The 12,506-nt window shown below is 37.2% G+C and overlaps 1 protein-coding gene across 6 annotated transcripts in view; it reads right to left on the bottom strand.

Annotated features, from left to right (window-relative positions):
* The window catches only part of WASHC4 (WASH complex subunit 4), a 57,997-nt gene that overhangs the window by 26,150 nt on the left and 19,341 nt on the right, over positions 1-12,506 (bottom strand). For all 6 annotated transcript variants that reach the window (XR_010362493.1, XM_064420454.1, XM_064420453.1 and 3 more), the window contains 12 exons: positions 11,105-11,212; positions 9,706-9,852; positions 9,521-9,600; positions 8,542-8,647; positions 7,688-7,804; positions 6,474-6,642; positions 6,197-6,351; positions 4,592-4,666; positions 3,680-3,784; positions 2,212-2,346; positions 1,378-1,486; positions 615-681 (listed from right to left, as the gene is read on the bottom strand). Coding sequence is in view for 5 of the 6 variants with exons in the window: in XM_064420454.1 (XP_064276524.1) it covers positions 615-681; positions 1,378-1,486; positions 2,212-2,346; positions 3,680-3,784; positions 4,592-4,666; positions 6,197-6,351; positions 6,474-6,642; positions 7,688-7,804; positions 8,542-8,647; positions 9,521-9,600; positions 9,706-9,852; positions 11,105-11,212 (1,373 nt within the window). In the remaining variant the exon portion in view is untranslated. The remainder of the gene's footprint in view (positions 1-614; positions 682-1,377; positions 1,487-2,211; positions 2,347-3,679; positions 3,785-4,591; positions 4,667-6,196; positions 6,352-6,473; positions 6,643-7,687; positions 7,805-8,541; positions 8,648-9,520; positions 9,601-9,705; positions 9,853-11,104; positions 11,213-12,506) is intronic.

A 12,506-nucleotide genomic window follows, 5' to 3' on the forward strand; every position in this document is an offset into this window, starting at 1 on the left:
TTGAACCTAGTTCAAGTTATGTCATATCTGTCATACATTCTCATCCAGGCATTATTAACCTCATTTCACAGACACATGATTAGTTGTACTTCTGTTTTTACAGGACTATCATCTCCTCTCTCTAGCACTTCATACTCGTGATGACTCTATGTTTGCTATTATTTGCAGGAAAACCAACTATTTCTTATTATGTAAAAGTTACTATGTTTTAATGACCTTTCATAAACACAGACAAAATCTGTACAGAAAAAGGTATGAAAAGAATGTGTTTTCCAAGTTCCTCAAGGTTTGTATTATTTTTCCTTAATGCATCCTTGAAATTATTTAACATTACAAATTGCTGGCTTAGGGACTGTGTTACTAATGTGTACATTCTATTAACTCTTGTGCCATGTTTTTCCATAGAAATTGTTTAATTTTTAGTGATTTATGTCCATGACTGTACAGTGTTGAATCCCAGCACTGTCTTCAATAATTACACTTAAATGGAAGCATATGAATGGAGCTTTTCAAAACTGATGGGGAATAGGTAAGAGCATAGGGAATAACAGTAAGAATACAGAGCAAGGGGAAGAGAAGGAGCTAAGAGAAAAATGAAATATTTGTACAAATACCTAATGGCACTACTGCAGCAGTGAAGTCCACCAGATCTTATCATTCGTACATAACCCATAGCATTGCCTTTAAAAACAAAAAAAAACAAGGAAACCATTTATAATTACTTAAAAACACACACACTCTGCATAGCTCCTATAGGCTCTGAAATGCAATTTGATGTTGCCATGTAGTTCCGGTGCAGAACTTGGCTCTGAAAGCTAAGTTATAGAAGTTAAATTGAACCCTGCTATCAAAAGTCTCTGTAGAGGAATAAAACAAAAATGCATCATCAAGCAAGGTACAAACTTTGGTTTGTACTTTAGTACAAACTCTTTCCACTGGGCACATTAAACACTTGTAAGTTCACATCAGTTCTGTACATTTAAAACACCAGTGGCTGAAAATATCATTGTCAAATTGTGCATTACTCAAGGATAGTTCAACTAGATATATATCCCATTTTTGAAATACATTAACTAAGCATTAATAGGTTTTTACTAGGAAATACACTCACCATGGGTAAAGGTCCATAACAAAGAAAAGAACTGAAAAGGGAACAGGAATCTATGCAAGCTATAACTGTATTTTAGATTAAGACATGTAAAGGCCATTTCTGTGTAATTAGATGAGAGCATATACTTAACATGGGCAACAAGTGAACTACCTTCCATCTGACTGGAAATAAATAAAGCTTTAGCATCAGCTAAAAGGTCAGTTACTAGGTGATGAAGACCTCTTCCATTTAATAACATTTATAACATGTTAGATAGCATTTCATACCAATTTGACTTATGAGTTGTCTGAACTGGTCAAGATAGCTCTGGCCGTCTGGAGTTATTCCAAGTTTTCTGATGCCACGGTTGAATTTATCTGCTCTTTCAAAGGGATACTAGAAAAAAAATTTAAATTATTTGCAATAATTACCCACCTTTAGAAAACAAAACAACTTTTCATCACATCAATAAAATTCTATTTGAAATGTAGTTCTACATCACATTTACAGCTTTGTTTTTTTATAAATTATAGACCTGCTTGTCTGTATTAGTTCACAAGAGTCATTTTACTAAGTCACTTCTGCAAGTTGGTAAGTGAAATAGTTTTACTGTGAAAAAAGAAGCATTCCTAAAACAAATAAGGACTTGAAAAGCAAGGAAGCTAGCAGTCTATTTTACTAAATACCATGTCTCTCCTCTTCTTAAGACAATTTTCTAGGATGGAAAACCAGACCCTCATTCCCAAATCCTGACATACTAGAATGAGTGCTGCATGATCACATCATTTTGGATTCCATTCAAGCAAGCTTATTATTCAAAACTGAAAACTGTTATGCATGAGTTGAACAAGAAGTTTAGAACCTCCAACAAACCACAACTCCATCAAATCATCCTTAAGTCACTGAGAGAATTATTTTAGCCAACTCTGTATTTACAGAGCAGATGGAATGAAACAATGCCCTCCTGAACACAGACATTGGTAACACTGCATTTTGCCAGGAGAAAAGCTGTCCTTTTGTCTGGGGTTACCCATTTAAATAATAGGAGTGTTATGGTTTGGTCACATTAAAGTAGCACTTCTCTTAGAAAATTATTCTTGAGCCTTCAAAAACAACTATACCTTGTGATCATTTTGATCCTTGACTTCCCTGAAGAATCTGATGTCTTTGATAAGTCTGGATTTGATATGTTCATCATACATGAACTGGCTAAAAATGTAAAACTTTTTTCTCAAGAACTGGTAAGTGAAATTTACCTAGAAGGCAAAAAGAAAAAAATAAGTCAAATCAAGAAAGTTAAAAAGTAACAAAGACATCTAATACCCTGTTTTCACTACACGCCTGAGTAACTTCTAATGCAAGTTCTCAACTTACTTTAATTTCACTGTTTTCAAAGAATAAGGAAAAATGAATAAACATTCTCATGGAAGGCCTACTCTCTTCCAGGAAAGGACCAAGGACCAATTTCAGTTGATCACCTGCCCTACACAGCCATTAGTTTATCTGGAATATGCTGTAACTGTCCTTTTGAAACAATACGACGATCAAGTGGAAACAGGCAGACATGATCAACTTCCTCAGTCTGTAGAATCTGCATAACCTCCTTCTTTTTCACTTCTTCAAAAAGTTTCCTAAAGTACTCTCTCATCTCAATACTTCTCATGTCTGCAAAACCAACTTACCTCACCATCAGGAGTAAATCTACATCACCAAAAAATGTGTGCAGCAGCATTTTTTGAGACAGTCCCCACTCTCCCACTCTCAGAAGAAAAGTGAAACAAATCATCAAAACTTTATTTTTAGTAATTTCCACTTCTAAAATAATGACTTGAGAGTGGGTTCAACATTTCAGCAAATTCCTTTTCTTTTCTTTTTTGATAGAGCCAGAAGAATAGAAAAAAGGAAACAGCAACAAGGTAGAACTTAAGCAGCAGACTGGAAAGCACTAACCTGAAAACACCTTTGTAACTGTATCCAAACTTGAGAATCCCAATGATAAATTCCTGCTGTAGCAGACACAATGCACCTCTTTGCATTTACCTTGCAAAGAGGCAAATACCTTTGGCTGGTTAAAATGGCCACCTGCACCTCAGACATCATTAAAAGCTTTGTAATAAGAACTCATTTTTCCAACAAGTGAGAAGAGGTCTGTAGCTCTATTTTGCAAATTGAAAAGCTGGTATTTCTTAAGCATAACAATTACAAGAAGAACTTGAAAAAAACCAACACTGCATTCTTTCAACATCTGCTTTAACTGCAGCAAAGTATCTGTCTACTAAGTGTCGATAAGGAGAAAATCAGGGCATACTGTCTAGAAAAGTCCAACCAGAACACCTGTTTCTTCTTTGATGTGATTTTAGATCTCTTCCTTAACATTTAGGTAACTGGAAGCAATAACACTCTCAAAACATTGTGATATTGATTTGTGCCACATCCAAGAACTCATTTGTTTTATTAATTCACACAGAACATTATTACTGCATTATTAAAACTGCATAACCAAATAAACTATTAGGAGATGCAAAGAGGAGGTTTTTGTGCACAATCACAAACAAATAACCCAACAGCAGCAGTGCAAAAGACACTCACTGTTGTGTTCATGATTCCTGTTCCGTGAGTTCGAATTGAGTTAGCGATGTGTCGGATATTGATGGTGTTCAAGTGTTTGTTATTACTTGTTCTTTCAATGAAGATCTGGGAGGCAGGGAGGAAAATAAAGTTAAGTACCCAAAACTGGTTCTGTGATAAATTATTCATCTAAATAGCCTGTATCCTGACAGCAGCTGATAACTGATGATTAGGGATAGAAGCAAGAAAATCCAGCATGGATACAATTAACTTTATCTAGTAAATTCTTCTAATTTCTAAACAGCAGCAATTCAACAATTCTAAGACAGATGTTGCATTAGAGTCTCCCATATTTGAGATTATATCCTACATTAAGCAGTCTAAACTCTTTTGGCACCTGTTTGCACTTTTGACCCCACATATACCACAGCAATGAGATCCACTATTGAATTAGAAGCTTTGAAAAAAAGTACTTCTTTTCTTTCAGGAAGACGATCATTTTTGTAATGTGCACCTCATTTTCACATTGTGAGAAACCCCAAAGCCTGTTCCCTGTCCATGTTCTCCATGTCATTCACCGCTTCATCTCTCCAATAACCCATTTTCAGATACACATTTTTCAAGCTCAAAAATCACATCATACTTAGCATGTTCTTACAGAGCAGCTAATTATCCTTGCTGCCTTCCAGCTTCCCTGGAAAACTGACATGCAGTGATCCTACTGGCAAAACATTTCCAAAATATGCTACACAACATTCTCCAAGACCAAGCCACAGCATCCCCCAGGATGTTTTTCCAGAGCACCAGTACTGTTTTATAGCCCCTCACTATGCATGTTCAGCCTGGGCTTTCCTTACACGTAACTTCACTCAGCATTATGCAATCCCTTCAAACTGGAGCCAAATGCCAGGAAAAGTGTGGGATATACCTTACCTGATTATTCAGATTGTAGAGGTAGCGGGATACAAAAACATGAATATTTCTCATGATTTCCAAAACATCCAGACCCTGAAACAATATTATTTATTGAGAATTACTACAATAAAACTTCTCAAGAAATCCTGACACATCTAACCACTAAGGTGCAGAAATACTGTTTCTGCAGTTATTTGAGGGTATTTTAGAAAGCAGTGTTTTTCTTTGCAAAATGAAGAACCTCTTTAAAATTTTTGTTCAGTGTCTGTAAGATAATGCTTAGAGGAGAAAAAAAGCAGCTCAGCCCATGTTTTAACATTTGCACTCCTGCCTGTTTTTTCCCAGCTTCCTCTGCAAGAAAGGAACTCTCCAGCCTATTCCACAAGGTGTAATTAAACAATAAAAAAATAAAAAAATTGAGATGTATCTGTTTTCACATTCTAAAATATAGAATCTTGCCTTAGAGATTCCTACAGACAAATAGATGTCTACAGAGAAATAAGCAACTAGCTAATTTTCAATACTGTTAACCCAACCTGTATAAAAGACTGAGGTTTGCTATTTACAGTATAAATTTTACAATTGTTTACATCATTTCCCCTAAGGAGTCCCTTAATTATCATCGTGTCTAGAGATGAAGCTATTTAATTTATGTACCTTATTTCCAGTTGTGCCAGGGATTTCATCAGGCTTTTGAGGCTGGGGGGTTATGAAATGTGAGGTGTCTTTGTTTTGAAGTAAAGCTCATACCAGAATCAATGTTATGAAACCAATGTTGTGAAATTGTTTTAATTCTTTGTAACAATGAATCAAATATGGCCAAGAGAAAACCAAATCTGGAAACAGAAACTGATTTACAGCACTTCTGTGTCAAAAACACAGCTGAAGTATTAGTTCTATGCACTCTTTCAACTTAGGAAGACACAGCCATCATGCCCATTAAGAAAAAAGGGGCTGTATTTCTAAGAGCTTTCACCAATGTGTTAACTCAAATGAGGGAATGAAGCAAACTGCCAAAAATATGCAAGATATTAAAACTCCTGAAGGAAAGTCTCCAGAACTCTGCAGTCTGTAGACCCTGTAGAAGTGAATATCTTCACCATTAACTTGATGACTCTACAACTCAGTCTGAACGTCACCATGTTTAGCAGCTTTTAGGAGGCTCTAAGTCACTCTCCTGACTTAGACAGGAGAGTAACTCCAAAGTCCTCCGTCTCAGCCTGTGGAATGGTTTCTCTTGATGATCACTAAGCAGATTTGCTAAAGAGCTAGCAATAAACCAGGGAAAAAGACCCACCACTCAAAGGTCATTCCAGACTGTAACAGCTGTCTTGGCATCTTGCCAAACAGCTGACACTGAATTTTCAAGAAAACTGCCTCTGACTTTGCATACTCAATTCATTTCATTATGTTAAAAAAATAAACAATTCAAGTCCAACATTACATTAACAAATATCAGTGTGATCTCCAAAGGCAGATAAAGATCCTGCCTCACAATTCAACCAGAAATTAAAGGTCGCTTTTCCCAAACAGTTCCCTGCTCTTGGATACTTTCATTTCGGTGACTCAGTCCTATGACAGTGGAATGGTTTAAATGCTATTCCTGCCCTGTGGGCACTGTACCTGCTCCAGAGTCTGGCTGGGAAGGTGAGCCTCAGTCATGCTTAAACCATAGCGCTGGGTTGCCACGTTTCTCATCTCGCTGTAGGTGGCCCAGTCGTGAAGGGCTACGGTTGTTAAGTTGTAGAAGGTCTTGTCCAAATAATGAGTTACATAAGCTGTGAACATGAAGGATGAACTAAAATAATGCTACCTATTTAGTTAGGAAAGTGTGGAAAGATGTCAAAAGATATACAAAGTATAAGAGATGAAAATAACAGAACCAAGCAAATGTCCTCACCTTTTATGTCAATGAACCGGTTGAAAAAACGTATTGGGTTCAGAAAGAAGAAGTGAGCCAGGTCCTTCATGCCAACTCTGAAGGGGTTTCTGTCATCCAGCTTCAGGTGAGTGTGAACTGACAAGCGCAGGTCCTTTTCTATCTCTTTACACAATTTGTCCAGCAAGTGCTATTCAAGGAAGTTTAAAAAAAAAAAACAAACCCAAAACAAAGGAAAATCCACCAAAACACCAAACAAACACACAAACAAACAAACCACAGACAAAAAAAAAGTCATATTCAGTGTCCACTTACAATGCTCTGTTAGAAGAATCAACATTTCTCTCCACACATATGTGTAAGACTCATTAAACTAGTGAAGAAAGCTGTGCCTGGATAGGGCCACACAAGTCAAAGTGAATAAATACATGGGAACCAGAAAGATACTGACTTCCTGTGTTCTTGCTCTAGTACAAATGGCAAGAAAAAGCTACGCAACTCAGAAAACGTAAAGGTTTACCTACCTAATGCCATTTTTTACATGCCTAAAACGTCCACATGCAAGTTTAACACAACTCAAGTATTCTCACTTCTCATTTTAAGGGGAACTAAGCTTACGGCTACCTATCTAAATAGTAAGAACAAATTCAGCAAGGAAGAATCTTGCAATAAGAAATTTGGTCTGATTTTCTGAATAATATGTAATGTTTTGTCTTGAACTAGGCAAATAAAAAGCATATTTCAAAGGTTAAAAACTAAGACTCAGGAAATCCAAATTTGCATTTTCTTTGTCAAACCTCCTTCATAATTCTAGACAATAATTCAGTCAAGAGGCCAACTGTATTTGCAGACCCTTCACTACTAAAAGCCATGCATGGAAACTAAGAACAGTAGCATTTATTTTAGGCATTCATCCAAACATAAGCTAATCTAACAAAAAGCACCCCTCTGTCTGCACAGTCAAATCTGTAACTGAGGTTTTGTTAATTTACATAATTTAAAGTGCAGTATTTTCATGTTCCCAGCCACCATGGATACCATTAAACATGAGTCAAAGCTGTCAGTCAAAGCAAACATTTATTTGGTTTATTAAAACCAAATTTATTAAACTCTTCACACCAAAGTTCTCTGTGCTATTTTACAGATCATATCAGATTTGCTACAATAGATGCTAATCTGGGCTGAAGATATTTCAAGCACAGTGGTGTGTTTAATTCCCAACCACAACAAATTACCTCATTGAGCACTTCCATGATTTCTTTGTCATAGCATTCCAGAAGCACCTCATAAGATTCCAAGTGTCTTGCATGCATCATAGGAGGTACACAGTCCCGTAGTGCACTAAACATATACTTATTAAGAAACACATATTATTAACAGACAGATATGCCACCAGCACCTCCAACAGTGTTCAAAGCTAACAAAAATCAGAATCACTAGCCTTCCCATTTCCATTAAAAACTGACTTTGTAAACCCTACTGAAGTGTCCTGTCCTTTATCTGAGCTATTATTCACTACTGACTGGAAGATCCTAATTATTAGCTATTTCATCAGAAATTATTTCCACTTTATTCATTTCAGTACTGTACAACCCTGGAACAGACATTTGATTTTTATTAGGATTGTCATGCCAAAGCCTGATTCACATTTGCAGCAAGTACACATTACTTCAACGTGGGGAGAAGATGAGGGGTGGAAAAAACTACAGGACAGCTATCTAACATAGAATCAGTGAACACAGTGGAATCTGCTTTAGATACATGTAACCACAAAGAGGAACAAAGGTTTTTAACGTTCAAGCCTAGCAGGTGTTCATTTCAAATTAGAATGAAGAGAGAAACAAAGAGACAGACACAAAGTTAACAATAGCAACCCAAGATTTTTTAAAGAAATCTAACAGATAGATTTAGATAGATTTAGAACAGATATTGCTTTTATATCCTCCAGAATGAGAAGAAATGTCTGACCCAGTAGTAGTCAGGGATTTTACTTTTTGAGCTTTTCTTTTAAGAGCTTCAGACTGAGGTTTATCATCTCTTTTATCTGTATCTGTCACAACAGTCAGTAAGTTGTAACATTATTACTTACATGTAGTCTAGCAGAATCTACTGCATTTTCATAGACATCATCTAAATAGATTGGAAAGACAGCTCGATGCCAGTATAAGAAGCAACAGTCGCATTGTGCTCGAACTCTGGAATAAAAGATTAATTGTTAGACACAGATTTGGAAGAAACCATTCTTCTAACACAGTGAATGTGTTTAAACTAAAGACAAGTGCATTTCAAGCCTAAGTTTTACACCATTACTTTAATGCTCCACATGCACTGACCATCAAAAGAAAGTTCTTTATTAAAAACTTTTTTTTCCTCTAGCCTGTTTACAAATAAAAGGTACTTGCTTTTGAGGAAAAGTTAACTCAGTCTCTGAAGGACTTAAATCTTACATTATAGCAAATCCCTAAATAACTGTTTTCTTATTACATGCAATTAGTAGCCTAGAGATCAAACATATATTCTAAATTTCTCCTGTAAGTCAAAGGAGAAACAGGCCTCTCCTGATGAATTCCTGGGATAAATGCAGGCAGGTTGTATCTCATGAGTCAACCACTAAAGGTGTTTGCCTCTCTCCTAAAAACTGCAATGAACCCAGATATTCACCTGGCTTACAAACGGCCAGCATGATGTAACTTGAGTGTGCACAAAAACTACAACAGCAGTAAAACATGGTTCACATGTAAACTAGCAGCCCAGTCTCCCAAACAGACTGGTACTAACTGAGAAATGTTGGGGTTGGGTTAAGGAGAACACTTCAGATTATCATAAAACAAAGTCATCCAAGAAAGTCACAGAACTTCTAAACAATCAACAGCCAGGTGAAATATGACTTGTGCAAAGACAAGCAAGCTTCTGGCTTAACTCTGGAATTCTTTCTGTCCATTCCTGGTCTATAAAGCATGCAAACATCACCACCAGCATGCAGAGACCAGATTTTGCCATTCACACAGCGAGGATGCAGCTCCCCCAGGAGACTATGCTACCTCCTTTACACCGCTGTCACCGCTTACCTCTCCGTAAGTTCACTGATCAAGTCCAGTTTTTTCAGAACTAACTGAAGGGGAATAAGTTCTTCATCTTTAAATGTTTTCTGGAGAAATGAAGAAAAAAAAACAAGCATAAGATCACAAGCTGATATTTTTTCATAAGACATTCCCCCAAACAAAGGAAGGGCTGGAACAATGATGGCACTTACCATCTGTGTTCCCACACTCAGTGCAAGGGACACGATCAGTCGCCTCTGCTTTGTGCTTGGCCCATTGAGGGTGTTCTCAGCCAACACCAAAGCAGAGAGGACATCCAGGCGCTGCTCACTGTACTTTTTATCAGAAATCACCCTTTTCTTGATGACAAAAAGACAGAAATTCAGAGAAAAGTTACCTAAGCTCAAAGGCAACAGCTTACTCAGCTTACTACTTCTTCAAAGCTTATGGACTTGTCATAAATTGAGTATTTCTGCAAACGTGTTTTGTGAACAGAGTTAACTGAATCCAAATTCACTTACTCTGCCAATTGATATTACCTGTCTATACTCTTGGAATATGTGCAGCCAACATGAACACATGCACTAATGGATCCTTCTATTTACCAACATTTGCCTTTTTACATATTTTCTGATAAGTTGTCAAAATATCAAGAACTGTTCACACAAGCGTTCTTTTCAATATTCTTCAATGAAAAAGTTTTAACCTATTTTTACTCATTTAAAATAATTGCAATGTAATTACAGATATAATTTGAAAAGTTTATGAAAGTTATCTATATATATATATCTATGAAGTGTTTGAAGATATACAATTTTTCGTAGTGACTTTGAAATTTGGAAACTCTTCAGTTCATGCTACTCCTGCTACATATATATCTGTATATAAATTTTTTTAGTTACAGCTATTTTTTTCCTTACCATAGAAAACAGAGATGCCAGATACATAAATTGAGATTACAGCCAAACAAAAAGGAAATTTCATAGCTGCACCAGTAACAACAGCATACATCCTTTGCAACTCTGCTACTGAATGTGATGAAATAATACAACCAATCAGTAATACATCAGAACAGGCATACTAAAGTCTCATTTTTCCCTTTGACCTGAATTCTGAAATTCAAAGTTTGACAAGCAAAAGCAACTATTTTATCCCACAGTGAAACAGAGAATTTATGCCCACAGTAGGCTTCTGTACGCCATCATGTACTGCTGTTTTGCCAAGAAGCCAGAGATTTAAATAACAGCCTGTTTGCTTAGACCTGCAACAGATTGCTTTATGAATGTGCATCACAAAAGATGGAAGCAAAGGTCAATTTGTGAAAATTCACTAGAAATAAAATCTAAAAAGAACACAAGAAGAAGATAACAAGAGATGCAGCAGTTTAGAGGAAGAGGGGAACCATTCTTGGCCAAAAACCAGGTAACCATCTATGCTATACAGTTTTCTAGGAAAAAGCTTGGAATGACTGGAAAGCTTATATCTCTGGATTATGATAGAGCATTACACTACAGATGTTGGAAAAATACAAAAACTACTTTCATTTAAATTTTTTTTAAATATTTTTAAAAATACTCAGGGAGATTAATCATTAGAACTTTGATTACATACCTTGGCCACAGAGATAGAGTGAAGAGCCTGATACTGCAGATGCTGAGTGATGTGTGTCACAGAGTCTGCCACAACCATGCTTCTTCGGTAAAACATATGCTCTATTGCCTGAAGTCAATCCCAAAACACATTAGCTCATGTAGTTACCAAAACTGCTGCCTTAGGAATCTGGCTTTATGCTGTGTGACTCATCCACACTGCAAATACAGACTCTTTCCATTTTGTAATATGCTGTTAACTAGCAGTTACAACTAACCCTTAGAAACCAAGAAAATAAAACTATTCAGGAGCATAAAAAAGTTTCAGGACTGATCTAAGTTTTGTTTTTTGGCTTGGGATTTTTTTTCAGTTTTGTTCACCACTGCTTTCTGAAGTTATCCTGAAAAAGAGTATCTTCCTTTTGGAAAAACTACCAGGAGAAATGTGAATTGCCACATCTGGAGAGGAACAATCTCCCATACACCAGTATATACCAGGAATCACCCAACTGGAAAGTAGCCTGGAAGGAAAGGACCTGGAGGGTCCTGGTGAACAGCATGTTGAGTGCAAGGCAGCAATGTGCACTTGTCCCAGAGAAGGCCAACAGTAGATGTGTCCCCATTGTACAACACTTTGCTGGCAGCTCAAGGGAGGTGACCCTTCCCCCTTTCAGCACTGGTGAGGCCAAATCTGGAGTCCTCAGTCCAGTTCTGGGCTCCTCAGTACAAGAGAGACATGGACACACTGGAGAGAGTCCAGCCAAGGGTCATGAAGGTGATTCACAGACTGGGGCACCTCAGATGAGAGGAAAGGCTGGGAGAGCTGGGACTGCTCAGCCAAAGAAAAGACTTGGAAGGGGATCTTGTCATTGTACATAAATACTTGGAGGGAAGGTACAAAGAAGATGGAGCCAGGCTCTTGTCAGATGTGTCCAGTGACAGAAAAAGGGGCAATGAGCACAAACTGAAGCACAGGAGTTTCCCTCTGAACATCAGGAAACACTTTGTTGCTATGAGGGTAACCAAGCACTGTCACAGCCTGATTGCCCAGAAAGGTTGTGGAGTCTCCACACTTGTAGATATTCAAAAGCCACCTGGACACAGTTCTGACAATCAGTTCTAGGGGTCTCTGCTTGAGCAGGGATAGGTTGGACCAATGATCTCCAGAGATCCCCTCCAACCTCAAACATTCTGTGACATCAACTAAGGAAGCCAGTTAGAAGCTACGAAAAAAAACCAGCCAAACAAACAAACCAACCAACAAACCCAGTCCTAGGCTCCCTAATCTATTCTCTAACCAAACCACTCTCAAACAAGATGCCATGCATGCAAAAACACTTCCCATCACAGTTTCTTTTTTTTAATACAGGATGTTTGGTCAATGTTCTCTGTAATGCCTGCATGAAATAAATAATTTTCATCCA

Source organism: Passer domesticus, chromosome 5 (genome assembly GCF_036417665.1).
Source record: "Passer domesticus isolate bPasDom1 chromosome 5, bPasDom1.hap1, whole genome shotgun sequence".
NCBI lineage: Eukaryota > Metazoa > Chordata > Aves > Passeriformes > Passeridae > Passer > Passer domesticus.